Here is a 16,153-nt window from a genome sequence, read left to right on the forward strand (position 1 = left end):
CCGGGCCAGATGGAGGGGAAGGGAGATTGGATTCCCCTCCCCACCCCCACACATCCAGGTGCCAAGAGCCTCAGCTGTAGGGGAGGTGGAGGTCAGTGGGACCAAGCTGAGCCGATTACGAAGGGGAGGTAGACTTGAGCCCCAGGGGGCGCGTCGGCCTGGGGCGCCGTGCGGGGAAAGCTAGAGCTTGGGAACCGCCCAGCTTCCCCCGCCTACTCTCATCCCTTCCCTAGTCGAGTACTCAACTACGCCGCGACCCTAGCCCAAAAAGAATTCTGGGGGTAGCTTTGGGGGGAATCACGGGGCGGGTGCACCGGGTCACACCGCTCTCAGGCCCCTCCTCCAGCTGGTCCGGTAACCTGTCCTGGACGCACGAGGGCCGGGCCTGGCGGAAGCTGGGGGTGGCTGAGGGTGTGGGGCTTGGTGGTGGGCGAGAGCCCCGCGCGGGGATGGATGGCGCAGAAGCCAGGAGCGCCGGAAACTCGGCCCCGCAGAGGGTCGAAACCTGAGCTCCGAGGAATCCAAGCGGGAGCGGGGCAGAGGCCGAGATGGGGGTGCAGGGGACTCGGGACGGAAGGACCAGCTGGCCGAGAGCGAAGGGACTGGGAGCGGGGCGCGGCGCGGGCAGAACCGTGACTGGGACCGCGCTTCAGGCCGGACCCCCCCCTCGCCCCCCACTCCCGGGAACTGGAGGAGCTGCCCGGGGAGGGTCGCGCCAGCCCTCCCGGAAGCGGCCGCCGCTCGGGGCGCACCGCGGCGCGCGGGGCGGGGCGGGCGGCTGCGGCACTGGGGCGGCTGGGGCGGGCCCGCCGCGCTGTAATCGGATCCGGGGAGGGGGCGGGGAGGGGCCGGGCCGGGCGGGCCGGGGGTGGGGGGGGCGCGGAGCCGGGCTCCGGGCCGGCCGGGCTCCGCGCCTGTCAAACCCCTCATTGTTCGCAGCTGATGTCACTCGCAGTTGTGAGCGGCCGCCTCTCCCGGGGACAATGTGGGACTGAGCGGCCCAGCCGCCGCGCCGCCGCCGCCGCCGCCGCAGGACAGCCCCAGCGAGGTAGGGCGCGGGCCGGGCGGGGCACCGCCGGTCGCGAAGTTTGGGGGTTCGGCCGGGGGGCGGGTAGCCCGCGCCAGAATCCACAGGCCGGGGTCCCGGGTTTGGGAGACCGGGAGACTGCGAGGAACACGTTCCCTGTCCCACACGGGCCCAGGCCTGCACAGGTGGGGGGCGCTGGTCGGCCAGAGGAGCCCCCAGTTACCAGGGAGGGGCTTTCTGGACCCGACACCCCAGATTTGAGGCCCTCATCCCACCTACTGTTTCTGTCCTTTGGACCTGTTCTTCTCTAGACCTCCTGCCCTGGCTTCTGGTTCTGCTCCACCTCTGTCCCCATCAGCCACTCCCCTGCAGTTCCTGGCTCAGCACACACCCCTTCCCATTCTCTGCAGTCCCTGGGGGCGCCAGCCACAGACCTCCAGGCCAGGGGTGTGTGCAGATGTCAGTTTGGTGGCTCTGTATGGTCCCTGGTGCCCTGTGGCTCTTGAGCCCCTCAGCTCTGACCTAGCTTCTTAGCTGGAGTCTGAGGAGGTGCGGGGGCTCTGGCTACTCACTTGAGCCTGGCCCTGGAGCCTGCCTGGCCAGGAGAGGGAGGTGCCCGCCTCCTCACTCCCCATCCCAGGCCCGCCATCTTGGGACCTGTGGCACCCAGTGCCCCGCCCGGCTCCAGCGCCCTGGGGAGTGGTCTTCAAAGGGATGCACTCAGGGCCACGTGCAGTCCCTCCTCCCGGAATTGGGCTCTCAGTCCCCCAGCAAGCCCAGAATGATCACCTTCACGCTAGTCCAACACAGCATGTGTCGCCAGGGGCTCTTCTTCTCCCACAAAGAGTTTTTAGACCCCAGGGACTCCCTAGGACCTGAAACATCAACTCCAGCCTTCACTCTTCCCTGGGATTACCCTCGCTGCTTCCGAGCCAGCACCTGGGACCCTATTGTTTTCCCATCTGACAGTCCCCTAGCCCCTTGGGGCCCTGGAACCCCCTCAAACTCCAAGGCGCCCCCATCCCTGCCTCCACCCCCTAGCCTTCATCAGCATGCAGGCTCAGCCGCCCAAACACAAGGGGATTGTTCTTCTTGCATGCTCAGGGTGGGGGGCTGGGAGCAGGCGGCCCACACACCCTGGCAGGCCCAGGCCACAGGGAGGCTGGCTTTGCCCCGCCCTGTGTCCCCAGACAGGCTCTGTCCACCCTCCCTACTCCCATTGCCGCCCCCCAGCCTCCATCACCATTGCCTGGTGGCACTGACCTCTTGAGGAAAGAGCTCTGAGCCGCACAGGTGGACCCCAGGGTTCCGCCAGCTCTGCCAGCTGTCTCATTCTCGTAGCTTTGCAGACAAGCCCCTTTATCTCAGGGCCTCAGGTTCCTGTCTGGGAAGGCCCTTCCAGCTAAGACAGGTTGAGCCCGACTTTGTGAAACCTATCCTACACCGCAGCTCTTCCTTCAGCCTCCTCTCTCCATGGGGAAACTCACTCAGGGCCCCCAGAAGTCTCAAAGCAAAGTGCAAATCCCCCACCCCAGTGATATGCCGGGAGACTGCCTAGACTCAAAGACACAGCAGGAGCAAGGGCTGGGGTGCTGGGGAATGGGAACTGGGAGTCCTGCCCAGGCAGATCCTGACTCTCCCATGCGGCTGGTCCCCTGCGCCCTGAGTCTTCTCACCCCGCTCTTACAGTTTTCTCTGGGATCCTTAGCCTCGTCACTGGTCTCTGATGCCTCCGAGCCCTGAGTCCTTTCTTCTCCCTACAAACTGAGCCTGGTCCTGGCTCCTGGAACTCTGCATAGTGGAAAGGCAGATTCAGAACTGCCCAAATGGGGCTCTTAGTGACAGGCATCTTTGAGGAGCAAAGAGGCCTGAGTGATTGGAAGGTTTGGGGAGGGCTTCATAGAGGAGGTGGCATTTGAGAAGGATTTGGACAGAGAGTGGGGAGGATGGGCAGATGAAGCTAGGATCAGCCTGGGCAAAGGCCCAGAGGCTTGGAGGTGCTAGGCATGTTTTGTAGTCTGGTGTGTGTGGGGGATGGGGTAGAGATGAGACAAGAGAAGTTGGCAGAAGCTGGATCATGAAGGGCCTTGACGGCCTGTCTGTGGAGATCAGGCTTTATTCCTTGGAGACTGGGGAACCAAGGATGGCTGTTGGGCAGCAGAGTGACCCAGTCTCCAGCATGGGGAGTAGAAGCTAGAGAGATCTTTCTCAACCGGGGTGAGACAGTGAGGGGATGGGTACCAGTGAGTGGGTGGGACTGTACCATGAAGTCGTGCGTATTCGCCTGGAGTCCAGTCTGGGCCTGGGCCTGCCTTGCTTCCCTTGGCCCTGAGGACTCCTCTTGGTGGCAGGGGGCGGGGGCGGGGGGCATTGCCTAACGGTGCTCTAAGGAAGACTGTAGCATTTCTGGCACTAGCCAGCTTGTCAGAGATTCCCTTCTCTGCCTAGTACTGAGTCTACAGGACAGTTCTAGGTCAAGAAACCAGAGGCTGGAGCTCAAGGAGCCCAGGCTGCTCCCCTGCAGGCCCCTCCTCCCTGGACTCTCCCATAAAGTAGGTGTGAGTGGCCATCCCTGGAGGCTGTAAGACTGAGAGGCTGGGCGTGTGGATGTGAGGATGCTGGGGCAATTTTTGTGGAGGCCTAGCTAATCGGAAAGGGTTGGTGTGTCCAGAGAAAACGATGGGCAGGGGAGTCAGGGCCCCTCAGTACCGATCCCCTCTAGGCCCAGTGTCAACCCCCTCACCCCCCACCACGCCCTGCTTCGCCTGATGCCCCGAGCCATTCCCCAGCATCACTGGGTGTGGCCAGCATGGCTGCTTTTGGAGTAGGAACAGGAGGAGGCTGTTAGGTTGGGGCTGGAAGGGGATGTTGGGATGTGAGGTGGTGATGAACTTGGAGACTGGACCCTTCTCTCTCTTCCCAGCCCAGGTGGGTCTACAAGTCCTAGCTGGGACAGACACTCTGGCTAACAGAGCCGAGGGAATCCCCCAAGGGGCGGGTCGGTCCACTTGAGTCGCTTGGCCCCAGCAGCCCTCCCTTCCCCTGGATTGTTCTTGCTCCAGAACAAAGCCAGGGTGGACACTTGATCCCTGCATGTGGGGGGGGAGCTGGCTAAGCCCCCGGCCCTTTGATTGGGCAGCTGTCATGAGAGAGAGGGAGAGAGAGAGAGAGAGAGAGAGAGAGAGAGAGAGAGAGAGAGACAGCTGGGGGGGGAGGGGCAGGAAGGGGCAGCCGCCATGGCTTACACAGCTGTCACCCCCCCCCCCCCCCGCCCCCTGCAGCCTGAGTGGCAGAAAGCCAGGGACAGAAGGAGTGGGCATTGGATCTGGGGCGGGGGTCTGGGGAGCAGGAGGGAACACCCGAGGTCAGAGGCCTGGTCTGAGCTTGGTATGTTCTGCCAGGGAGCCCTGCTGACCAGAGGGGGCTGGGCACCCCCAGAGGTGAGCTGGAGGTCAGCGTGGCATGATTCGTAGCTGCCATGTGGGTGGCCCAGCAGAGACCTAGGTCCCACCAGGCTGGAGCAGCAAACAATTCCCTAGAGCCCCTGTGACGGTAGAAGGGGAGCCGGTATGCCTAGTAGGGCTGCTTGTTCTCAAAGTTCCTGGGAGAAGAATTAGAGGCCTGTATCAAGACGCGTTCTTCTCCCCAAAAGACAGGAAAGACCTTGAGGGTCCCTCAGAACAGGAAGGACACAGAAAGACCACCCATTCCCCCTGTCCCCCCAGCCCCCACAAACACACACGTAGCACAGGTGGGTAAACTGGAGGTCCAGGTCAGGTACAGGCCTGGCCAAGGTCACTTGAACTTGGGGCAGTGGGGCTCTGCTGTAGACCCAGGTATCTTCTTTTTCAGGCAGAAGCCCTAGTTTTGGCCACATCTCAGCCCTTCTGCCCTGTTTTCCCAGGAGCCTTTGCCCACAAGAGGTGATGTGGAAATATCAGGTCTCCCACTGGCTGTCACCCCAAAGGGGTCCGTGAGCCCCAGAAAATTCTGGAGCTTAAGATGTGGCTCTGGACAAGTACAGTCTTTTCCAAACACAACCCATGTCTACTAACCAGGCAGGGATCTCAGGGACTACTAAAGCCTGCTCCCCACCTTTGAAGAGCCACCCCTGCAACCTTCTCCCACCCCCAAAGAGGAGAGACAGACCCAGACAGGACAGCCAGACAGAGGAGGCAGGCAGGACCCTGCTAGTCCCAGCAGACCCCACCTTTCTTGTGACCTTGGGCAGGATACAGACCCTCTCTGGGCACCAGGCTCTCCTTCTGTTTGGTGAAGTCTTCCATTCAGATAATGTGTGTTCTGAGTAACTTCTCCGGCCTGGCTCTGGCACACAAGGAGAAGGTGGCAGTCTTGGCTTCTGCTCTAAGGGGCTCCCAGGCTGGCCAGGGTAACCGAGAGTAAGCGCGTCATCACGAGTGCTTTACTGGGGGAAGTGCTGGCAGCTGGGGGAATGTTAGCAAGGGCAGCCAGCGTGAGGCTGGCCAGGATGCTCACAGAGCACTGGCCCTGCATCCGCTGTTGACCTCTGAACTCTGGAGAGCCTACGGACAGAACTCAAGCAGAGGAAGGAACAGGTTCTGGGAAGGCAAGAGTTACTGGGTGGTTTGGGGAGTCAGGGCATCACCCCCTTAGTACGGATTAAGAAACAGAGGTCTCAGGACTCAGGCTTCCTGAGTCACCCAGGCTGGCAGACCCACCCCTCCTCCTCCGTGCCCACCTCAGGCTGGGGGGTGGGGTGGGGAGGGTTTCTGAAGGGGATGCTGGACAGAAGAGCTCTATACCCTTGATGCTGGCGGCAGGATAGGGCAGGGGGCTGGGGAGGAAGGTGCCTAGAGGTCTCTGGAGGCACTCGAGCCCCCGCCCCTCCTGGCTGTAGGGATTTTTAGGGTTAGGGCCTGCTCTTGGCTCAGACTGGGCAGCAGGTGGTCCCCTCCCTGTCTTCCTGCTCCGGTGCTGGTCCCCCATGAGTCCCCCATCAAGGCCGAGCCTCGGCGGGAGACAGCCACTGAAGGAGAGGGATTTCCAAGCAGGATTAAGGTCCAGGATTAAGTCGGGGCATGAAAAGGGGTCGGGTGGGGAGGGCTGGCGGCCGGGCTAATCCCAGCAGCTAATCTCTGGCTCCTCCTTCCTCTATCAGTTAACAGCCTTGACGTTCCCCCACCGCCCCCCAGTGCCGTTCTTACCCATCTCCCAGTCCCAAGGGGGAAGCAGTCCCTCCATTTTACGGGTGAGACCACTGAGACACAAAGTCCAAGTAATTTTTTTCTGGTACAGTAGAAAGTGCTCCAGCCTGGGAACACCGCCAGCTTGGATACATCTAACCTCCTCAGGACTTAGGAGAGGGCTCAGAAAGCCACCGTGCACATTACTGGTCCCAGACACCCCACGCCCACCCCAGTGCTGAGTGAACCCTGCTCACAGCTGTCGCAGAAGCCTCTGCTCTCGTGACTCCTAGTGGACAGCGCAGCCCACCCTCCGGGAGTCTTGCTACCTTCACCTCCACCCACCTTTCAAGACCGCCTGTGGCTGCTCCGGCTCCCTCTCCAGCTGCTCCAACTAGGCTCTAGCCAGTGGGGGCTCTGCTTCCTGGACGCGAGTGTGTCTTGTTTGAAGTAACCTTTCAATTTGAACCCAACCTTCAGGGCCCAGTCCACAAGAGGTGGATTCCTCTCCCAGGAGGTCAGGGAGGAGGCTCCCTCTCTCTGGACTCCCACAGGCCTCCGAGTTCATTCATTCTCTCGACGTACCAGGGAAAGGGAAGAATACTTGTGGAGACACTGGCACCCAACTCACTTTAATTCTCGTTAACTCTGGGGATTGGGCTTGGTGTCCCCTTTGTACAGATGGGGAAGCTGAGGCTCAGAAGGGTTATAGATGCTGGTCAGGCTTACACAGCTAGTGAGTTGCACACTGCACACCAGTCAGTGTGACACTTGAAACTTGTGGTCCACGCTGTCTCCCTGCTCTGGAAGTTTGTCAAGCTTGGCTTTGGGATCCCCACGTAAGGGCAGGGGACTGAAAGAAAGTGGAGCTCTTCTCTAACCCCTCTCCCACTGCCCCCGCAGAGCCGGCCAGGCCACAGTGTGGACGCGTTCCCAGGCGGCCTCAGCCCCAGCCCCGCCTGACAGGATGAGCAGCTCAGATGCGGGGCTGGAGGAGGAGCCGGAGCTCAGTATCACCCTCACACTGCGCATGCTGATGCACGGGAAGGTGAGGTGGGGAGGCGGGGTGGGGAGGAGGGGTGAGGGGGCTTCCCTGTGGCTCAGGAGGGGGCGAAGGGGAAGGTGAGGCAAGACCTGGCCGGCTTGTGGCGGGGAGTTTGATCTTGGGTATCCTTGTCTCCTGTGGAGCCCACCCCACCCCACCCTCAGTGGGGGAAACGGCGGTGCCTGGGGTATGAGTATGCTGCTGACTTCACTCTGGTCTGGTTTGCAGGAGGTGGGCAGCATAATTGGGAAGGTAGGTGCCTTGTTCTATTCTGTTTGTCCCCTTCAACCTGAGACCTCAGCCTAGGAAAGGAAGCAACAACCGCTTGGCCTAAGAGCCATCCTCTGTTTTGTCTCCTGCAGAAAGGAGAGACTGTAAAGCGAATCCGGGAACAGGTGAGGATGGAGTTGGGGAGGGGAGCCCAGGGTACCTGGTTTGGAGGGGAGGGGAGATGCCCCACCCTGTCCCTGAATCCACCATCTAGGATCACCAGTGCCCCTAGAAGGTGACCACTTCCAGCCTTGGCTGGGGCCTGGTGAGTGGGGGGCAGGCAGCTTCCTGGCCAGGAAGCAGAGAAGGAGCCCCGCTGCCCGGCGCTTGTCCTATACCCGCAGAGCAGTGCCCGGATCACCATCTCTGAGGGCTCCTGCCCTGAGCGCATCACCACCATCACTGGGTCTACAGCAGCAGTCTTCCACGCAGTCTCCATGATCGCCTTCAAGCTGGATGAGGTCTGTGGCCGGCTGGAGGGAGGCCAAGGGTGGTCCCCTAGGAGGAACGGGACTCTGATCCACAGAGTGACTACGGGTGGGATGGAAGGCCAAGTGGGATGTGGGTGGGCTTCCCTCCTTCGCCCCCCAGCAGGAAGGTGCCCCAGGGGTGGGGGAGCAGCAGAGGCATGCACGGCCAACCAAGCCTTTCTGGCCAGGACCTCTGCGCTGCTCCTGCAAACGGAGGGAGTGTCTCCAGGCCTCCAGTGACCCTGCGCCTTGTCATCCCTGCAAGCCAGTGTGGCTCGCTGATTGGGAAGGCGGGCACCAAGATCAAGGAGATCAGAGAGGTGAGGGGAGGGGGGTCTCGAGGGGAGAGCTGGGCTTACGGCTTCCTATCCCCTGGGGAGCTATGAGCCGGGGCACTCTGCTCTGGGTTATGGGAGTAGCTGGAAGTGGCCCCCGTTCTTTGCCCACAGACTACAGGTGCCCAGGTGCAGGTGGCAGGAGACCTGCTCCCCAACTCCACAGAGCGTGCTGTCACCGTGTCCGGGGTGCCTGATGCCATCATCCTGTGTGTGCGCCAGATCTGTGCTGTCATCCTGGAGGTGGGCCTGGGGGCAGGGAGGGAGGGCAGGGGCTGGACCCTGGGGCTGCCTCGTCAGGCCCCCAAGCCTATGCCTGTGGCACCAGGTGGGGGTAGGGCGGGTCTGCAGGGTTGGATGTGAGAAGCTCAAGGACATCTGTGTTTATCTGGGGCTTGTGGGGAGGGCCTTGGGGACACAGGGCCCTTGGGGAGGGCAGGGGTCCTGGGAAGGCCCTGACCGAGCCTCCCCACGTATGTCTCCCAGTCCCCACCCAAAGGGGCCACCATCCCGTACCATCCGAGCCTCTCCTTAGGCACTGTGCTTCTCTCCACCAACCAGGTGAGGGGGACAGCAGGAGGGGTGGGACGTGTTACTGCAGAAGCAGGGGAGGCAGAGGAAGGAATGGGGGGGTCCAGGGAGAGGTGGGGGAGGCTGGCCACACTGCCCTATCATAGTGACCCCCTTTGACCCGCTTTGTCCTCACAGGGGTTCTCTGTCCAGGGTCAGTATGGCGCTGTGACTCCAGCTGAGGTGAGTGCCCAAAGCCCACGGCACCCCTTCCGGAACAGAGCCCCCTCTGACTGCTGATCCCTCCTCTTGGCACAGGTCACCAAGCTCCAGCAGCTCTCGGGCCACGCAGTCCCCTTCGCCTCACCCAGCATGGTGCCAGGTGAGCGAAGGGTGCCAAGAAGCAGGGGCAGATCCCAGGGGGCTGGGCAGTCCCCTCTGGAAAGGACGAGGCAGGAAGGACCCAGACTCATGCCCAGTCCCTCTTCTCCCCGCCTGCAGGACTGGACCCTAGCACACAGACCAGCTCACAGGAGTTCTTGGTTCCCAACGACGTGAGCATGGGATGGGGTGGTTTGAGGGGGAGGGGAGGGGGGTCCAGGGGGGTCTGGGCCTCACCTAGGGTCGAATTCCACCCTCTCCCCAGCTGATCGGCTGCGTGATCGGGCGCCAGGGCAGCAAGATCAGTGAGATCCGGCAGATGTCAGGGGCACATATCAAGATCGGGAACCAAGCCGAGGGTGCTGGTGAGCGGCACGTGACCATCACTGGTTCACCCGTCTCCATCGCCCTGGCCCAGTACCTCATCACTGCCTGGTGAGTGTGAGATGGGGGGGTGTCACAGGTCATGGGGCTTATGTGCCTGAGAAAGGCACCGGTCGGGTGGAGAGAGCGGACCTCCCTTCTCCCAGGCCTGTCCCTTGCCTCCCTAACCCTGCCACACTCATCTACGTTGCCCCATCTTCCTCCTGCGTCTATCCCTCGTGTCCTCAGTCCATACCTGTCTCTCCTCCCTGGGACTCCAGTCTCCCCATTTCCCCCCTTACCCTATGCTGGATCTGCTTGTCCTTGTCCTTATCTGCTTGTATCCCGACCCCACCCTTCCGACCTGTCCCATCTTTTCCCCAAACACACCCACCCAGGTCATTGTTCTCAATTCCTGTTTTTCATCTAATCTCATCCCTTATATTTGCCCTCATTGCCCCCTTTCTCACCCCCCCCCCCACCTTCCCTTCATCTACCCCCTCTATCCCTCTTTCCAGTCTAGAAACGGCCAAGTCTACCTCTGGGGGGACACCCGGCTCGGCCCCCACAGACCTGCCTGCCCCTTTCTCGCCACCCCTGACGGCCCTGCCCACCGCTCCCCCAGGCCTGCTGGGCACGCCCTATGCCATCTCCCTCTCCAACTTCATCGGCCTCAAGCCCGTACCCTTCTTGGCTCTACCACCTGCCTCCCCAGGGCCACCGCCGGGCTTGGCGGCCTACACTGCCAAGATGGCAGCGGCCAATGGGAGCAAGAAAGCTGAGCGGCAGAAATTCTCCCCCTACTGAGGCTGGCTGAGGCACAGGTGCGGGGGCAGGCAGGACCGCCGGCAGGGGGCTGCCTCTGCTACCTGCCCAAGGACTCCACCCCGGGAGGGGGCCCCAAACGCCGCTAATGCCCAGACGCATGGATGCACCCCCCCACCCTGCCCCAGTTTGTGGGAGCTCCTGCTCTCGGAGTGGGGGTGGTTTCCGGCCCAGGGTTTTGGGAGCTGTGGCAGCCCCAGGATAGGGGGCTTGACCCCCTCTAGCTCTGTGCTTGGATGCAGGGAGCATCCTAAGTGCCCCCACTTTGGGGGGGGTCACTCATGCACTCGCCATCCCTCAGGGCTTCCCTTCCACTGTCCCCCGCGTGGGGATCCAGGAGGAGGCCTGGGGGTGGCTGGGGGCCTTGCTTCTCTCCCCACCTCCCTGCAGATTCCTGCTGCTTCCACTGATACCCTTTTGACTGGAACGGACTGGCTGGGCTTGGCAGAGGGCAGCCCGAAGAGGGGGCACTGCCAGGCAGCTGGGGGAGTGGCGTGGGGGCAGGGGCCGAGTTCTCAGCAGCAGATACTCTGTACAGTTTTTTCAATTCCTGTTTTTGAATAAATATTCTCAGAGACCAGGAAGCTGTGAAACATTGTGGGTGTTGGCAAAACCTACAGAAAACGGGTGCAGCCGAGGTCCCAGAGGACCCCCATCTGTATGACTCCATCAGCCCCAGCTGGGCCTCAGCCCCTTTCCACATGCCAATTCTGGCTCTTTGGGGGTCATGTTGTCCAGCCTCCTGTCTCTGGCACCAAAATGATCCAGTTTTTTTTTTTTTTTTTTCCTGGGCATTTTTAGAAGCTGATGGAGGAGTCTCAGTAGTTCTGTCCAGCCTCTTCTTGGTGCACATGTCGCAGAGGTCTTTCCGAATGTCCCTCCACTGGTTCTTCCTGCTGTGGCTGTAACCCAGACCCGCCCTGCTTGGCCCACCCCCTCTGGCTGTGAGCCCTTAGGGCGTCTTCTCTGTGATCGTGCCCACCTCCGCTTCTTCCCTGGCCTGGGGACTATCTGCGAGTGTCCAGATCACTCAAGCTGGAGAAGCCCTTAGACACAGTCCGGGGTACAGATGGGAAAACTGAGGCCCAGGGAAGGGCAGGTGTGTGTACACGGCCATGCAGAGTTGGGCCCGGAACTCAGGACTCCTCCCAGAAGAATCTGGGCCTCACCAGGCTACAGGCCCCCTTTCTCCCATTCCAGGGTCAGAAGTCCAGGCAGGGCACCTGCCACAAGCTGTGCTGGAGGCTGGACGGGCCCTTCCCGATACCACCCTGCTCTCTCCAGTCCCGGCTCACCTGGGAGACATCTCTCACGTGGCCTCTGACATGCTCAGGCTCTCCCTTCCTGTCAAATCCCGGCCTTGTTCACGTGCCTCCGAAGCGCCAAGGGCAGGGCCCTCTGGAGGTCTCTGGAGGCGCTGCAGGAGGGTCCGCGGGTGCCAGGCCCGCGAAGTACAGGCTCGCGGGGACCGCGGCAGTGCTCGGCGGGCAAGGCGGCCCAGCGTCCGGCGTACAGGGCGCTGCAGCAGGCCGTACAAGAAGGGGTGAGCCGCGAAGGCCGAGTAGGCTATCCAGGTGACGGCCGCCTCGGCCGCTGCGGCCTGGGCAGCAGGCGCCAAGCAGGCACAGCCGTAAGGCAGCCAGCAGGCTGCGAACTGGCCCACGGCCAGCGCCGGAGCCAGGGCTGCTTTGCCCCAGGGCGGGCGAGGCCGGAGGGGCGGCAAGATGGAGAGGCGACTGTCCAGAGAGTCGGAGCGCGGCCGGGACCCGCGTGCGGGTCGTGGGGGCCGCAGGGCGGCCCGGCGCGCCACGAGGAAGATGCTGCCGTAGGCGCCGAGCAGCAGGAGGGCGGGCAGCGCGAAGGCCAGCAGCGCCCAGAGCGGCCGGAAGGGCCCGAGGCCCCCGGCCAGGACCGAGCAGCGAGCCGGGGCCGGGGGCGGTGCGGGCGGCGGCCCGAGCAAAGAGAGCGCGCCCAGCAGCCCGGCCGCCGCCCACACGGCCGTGAGCACGAGGGTGGGCGGAGGCCGCGCGCCGGGCCGCAGCGGATGAACTATTAGGCGGTAGCGCGCCAGGCCGAGCGCCGCCACGCCGAGCGTGCAGGCGGGCAGCAGCGCCGCCGAGAGGAAGCGCGCCGCGCGGCAGGGTGCGGGGCCCAGGCGCACGCGGCCCAGCCCCGGCGGCGGAGCGGCCAGCAGGCCCAGCGGCATGATGGAGGCGGCCGCCAGCAGGTCCACGACGCACAGGTGCACGAGGTAGAGAGCGTCGCGCAGTCCCGGCGTGCGCAACACCACCACCAGCAGCCCGCTGTTGCCCAGCAGTGCCGCCGCCTCCACGAGAGCCGCCAGGATCAACCCCATCGAGGCTGCAACTTCTGGGGCGCTCAGCCCTGTGGCGTTGGCCATTCGGGTGCTCAGGCTTCGCCCTGTGCTGGGAGGCAGAGAGAGAGATGGAGCTTTCCCCTCCCCGCCCCCCAGTACCCTCATTCCCTTCACCCACCATCCATCCCTTGCTCCTCTGGCCTCTCACCTCACAGGCTGCCCAGGCGCTGGCTCAGACGCCCGGGCTGCCATCCTTCTGGGGGTTTGGCTGGCCCCATGGAAGGGTGCAAGCCGGGGACTGTGGCTCTCTCCTCCACACCAGCGACTCAGCCCCTGCTGGAGATGGTACCGGCTGTCACTCTGATGCTGCCCTTTGGAGACACACTGAGCTGGCAAGGGAGGGGCAGGGCCTGGCACCGGCCCCCTGGGTCCTAGCAGCTGCCAGCTGGAGGCTGGAGGCTGTGCTGTGGAAATGCTGGGGGTGCCTGGGGAGGGGGGCCCAGAGCAGCCGTAGGCTGGAGTGCAGACTGAGGACGTTAGAGTGTAGGCTTTGGAGTCAGCCAGGTCCTATTCTGCCTTTTCCAGACAGAAAATCTGCTCTCTTGTGCCATCCCCCTCAATGAGGGTAACTGGATCATTCCGTCTTGGTACTGAGGGGAAACTGAGGTACCAGGGACACAAGAGCTGGAGCTGGGAGACCCCTAAGTACCCTCTGGTCCTCAGGAGGGTTAGTTCTGTAGGTAAAGTGATGGGGGAAGCAGAGGACTTGGCACATAGTAGGTTGCTCAGCTGGTATTAGCTTGGCACCAAATAGGTGCTCCAAGCCACTGTGGAATTAATGAGAGAAAGCCTTATAGGCAACTAAAGGCTATTTTGGGTTGTTTTTGCTGTTAGCAAATGAGTTTGCTTCTGCTAAGAATACCCAGAGTTTTCTTTAGGAAGCTACCTTCCCCAACTCTCAGGACACGTGGTTTGGTTCAGATCCTAACCTTTCATATCATACTCCAGGCACAAAAACCCAGCCCTAGCCATGGTATGGCACCCCCCCGAAAAAGGTATTGGCTCAGGGAAAGATGTGTGACTCCAATGGGGTCATGTCACCCAGTCTCATGGCAAAACCCCATCTATACCCTAATAGCTTGCATTTGTGTCTGAAGCTCCTTCCTCTCTGTGAACCCCAGTCTGGATACCCAGGTGCCTCTTCAACATCACTCCCAGTACAGAAACTACTGGGCATCTATACCTCAACACAGGACCTGACTTATGACCCCCGACCCCAACTTTCTCCACAGAATCCTCCCCTTCTTAGTAAATGCCATATCAGAAGTTTCCATTGACACCTCCCTTTCCCACTCACCCCACATCCAAACGATCAACCTGTGTAAATTCAGCCATATCTCACCACCATTATGTTCCCAGGCACTGCCACCCCTCACCTGGACCACTGCAGCGTCTTCCTCACCGATCTCCTGATCTTCGTTCCTGCACCTCATGGGGGTCATTTGTCTGTTTGCCCTTAGATCCATTCCCATATTCCCCAGCACTGCTCTGCCTGCCAAGAAACTGATTTCCCAGGCTCCTCTGTCAGTTGGTTTTGGGGTATATTCAGCCAGTGGAAGCTACCAGCACAACTGCAGGGTGGCAGGAGGGAAGAAGCCAGGGTACTTTTCCTCTCATGCTCAGCCTGGATCTACCTCTAGATCCGCCTCTGTTGAAGACTTTATCTCCCTTCATAGTCCTGGCTTCCTTCAGGCAGCCCCCTCTGGGGTTCTGGCACCTGCTGGAGGAGCCCAGTCTTGGGCATTGGAATTCCATTATCCTTCCAACCTAAGAATGGTAGCAACTTCCTGCTGTTGCTAATCCCGGGATTGACTCACCAGCCCCTCTGATAGTCCAGCTCCTTCTTTGTATCAAATTCCTCTTGTCTGGAATACATAGAGTGATTTGTGTTTTGTTGATCGGATCTTGACAACATAGATCCACTCTCTATGCAGCTGGCCAAAGTGGATCTCTCTAGACACAAATCGGATCAGGTCACGATCCTGCACTCATCTCTCCAAGAGCGTCCCATCATCAAAATAGAATCTCAGCGCCTCTGTGCTGAGATTGCCTTCTCCTCACCTTTCTGACCTCACCCGCCTCCTCCTTGCCTCCCATACTTTCAGCCATGCAGTCTTTGTGTTGGTCCCACATGTCAAACTCCTTTCCCCTTGAGGAAGTTTGCATGTGCTGTTTCTTCCACCCTTCCCCCAGATCTCTTCATGGCTCACCCTCTCACCTAATTCAGGTTTCTGCCTTCAGTGACCATCCTTCCTAAAATTGCTCCACTTTCCCATCACTACTTCTTTAACCCTGTTTTATTTTTCTTACTGGCCCTTTTCCTACTTGAAATTGTATTTCATATCTACGCACGTGCTGCTTAGAGCCTGTTTTACTAGAATGCAAGCCCCTTGGTAGCAGGGACCTTGCTTGTGTCTGTGCCTCACAGGCACACAGTCCGCACCGGCACGGATCAGGGTGGCAGACAACAGGCCATGGATCTCTGGGTTTAACTCACCTGCTGCTGGAATTTGAAGGGCCCTGGTCCAGTTCTCTGTTATTTGGATGAGACTGGTGCTCAGAGAGGGAAGGTGTGTGTCCTAGATTACCCAGCTGAGTTGTACCTGGAATCTGGGTCACCTGCTTCCTACGCTCTGTCCACACAGTCACTACTTCCCATACCTGACCACAACTTTGATGTGGGTATTTGCCTCTAGGAGGTGAATCTGAGGTCCTGGTTCAGAGGAAGGAGAGGGCATTGCCTTTCCCACTGCCCAGTTAGGCCTGTAGGGCCTAGGGAGGACTCAGCAGGACCAGATGGGAAAGCAGATGAGAACAGGTGCCTGGGGAAGGCAATAGGCAGGGATGGGGACTATGGTGGGTTGGGGAGTGCATTCTCCCTCCAAAATCGTTCAACTAAATTAACAGTGAAAACATTTTGTAGTTTATCATCTTCCCCCCCCCCCCCACAAAAAAAAAGAAATGCAGGGAGGATAAACCAGAAACTACAGTAGGTTGGTGGGCATGGAGCATGGAGTGAGAGGGCTAGGAGAAGAACACTCTTCTGAGCACAGATTTGGACAGACTGGACTTTGGAGGACCATATTAATAGTCTGTGTGTTGCAAAAAATAAAAATAAAGATGAGAAATCCCCCTAAAAATGAATATATGTAGAAACAAATGAACATACCTGCATTTCAAATGAATAACCACCATGATGAAGGGAAATAAATAACTAATCCAAGTAATATTTGAACCTGTGTTCAAATTGTTGCTTTGGCCATTGACCTTCAGTCTAAAGACAAAAAAGTTAGCTTGAATAGGTTTAATAAAATCTTGAACTCTACTTAGCAAGTTTGTTATTCACAATGGTTATAGGTACAGCAATTCTGAAACTGCTTTTGTG

The 16,153-nt window shown here is 60.2% G+C and overlaps 2 protein-coding genes across 7 annotated transcripts; one reads left to right on the plus strand and one right to left on the minus strand.

Annotated features, from left to right (window-relative positions):
* The first annotated feature begins 862 nt into the window (after nucleotides 1-862).
* PCBP4 (poly(rC) binding protein 4) lies at nucleotides 863-10,900 on the plus strand. 3 transcript variants are annotated; one of them, XM_065933586.1, is made up of 13 exons: nucleotides 863-1,048; nucleotides 7,096-7,240; nucleotides 7,466-7,489; nucleotides 7,600-7,632; nucleotides 7,852-7,968; nucleotides 8,166-8,297; nucleotides 8,427-8,555; nucleotides 8,799-8,873; nucleotides 9,021-9,065; nucleotides 9,141-9,204; nucleotides 9,324-9,376; nucleotides 9,469-9,638; nucleotides 10,192-10,900. In XM_065933586.1, the coding sequence occupies exons 2-13, from the start codon at nucleotides 7,160-7,162 to the stop codon at nucleotides 10,346-10,348; spliced, it is 1,080 nt and encodes a 359-aa protein (XP_065789658.1). In that variant the 5' UTR covers nucleotides 863-1,048; nucleotides 7,096-7,159; the 3' UTR covers nucleotides 10,349-10,900. The 3 variants fall into 3 exon arrangements, with proteins under 3 accessions (XP_065789658.1, XP_065789659.1, XP_065789657.1); XM_065933587.1 differs by having other exon boundaries at nucleotides 10,282-10,899; XM_065933585.1 differs by having other exon boundaries at nucleotides 10,085-10,891.
* Nucleotides 7,868-16,123, minus strand: GPR62 (G protein-coupled receptor 62). Of its 4 annotated transcripts, XM_065933582.1 has the most exons (4): nucleotides 15,938-16,123; nucleotides 12,917-13,044; nucleotides 11,687-12,817; nucleotides 7,868-8,005 (listed from the first exon to the last, which is right to left on the minus strand). In XM_065933582.1, the coding sequence occupies exons 1-3, from the start codon at nucleotides 15,941-15,943 to the stop codon at nucleotides 11,701-11,703; spliced, it is 1,251 nt and encodes a 416-aa protein (XP_065789654.1). In that variant the 5' UTR covers nucleotides 15,944-16,123; the 3' UTR covers nucleotides 7,868-8,005; nucleotides 11,687-11,700. The 4 variants fall into 4 exon arrangements, with proteins under 4 accessions (XP_065789654.1, XP_065789655.1, XP_065789653.1 ...); XM_065933583.1 differs by lacking the exon at nucleotides 7,868-8,005 and having other exon boundaries at nucleotides 11,086-12,817; nucleotides 12,917-13,041; XM_065933581.1 differs by lacking the exon at nucleotides 7,868-8,005 and having other exon boundaries at nucleotides 11,086-12,817.
* Nucleotides 16,124-16,153: the final 30 nt, after the last annotated feature.

The sequence above is a fragment of the Muntiacus reevesi genome, chromosome 4 (genome assembly GCF_963930625.1).
Source record: "Muntiacus reevesi chromosome 4, mMunRee1.1, whole genome shotgun sequence".
Lineage (NCBI taxonomy): Eukaryota > Metazoa > Chordata > Mammalia > Artiodactyla > Cervidae > Muntiacus > Muntiacus reevesi.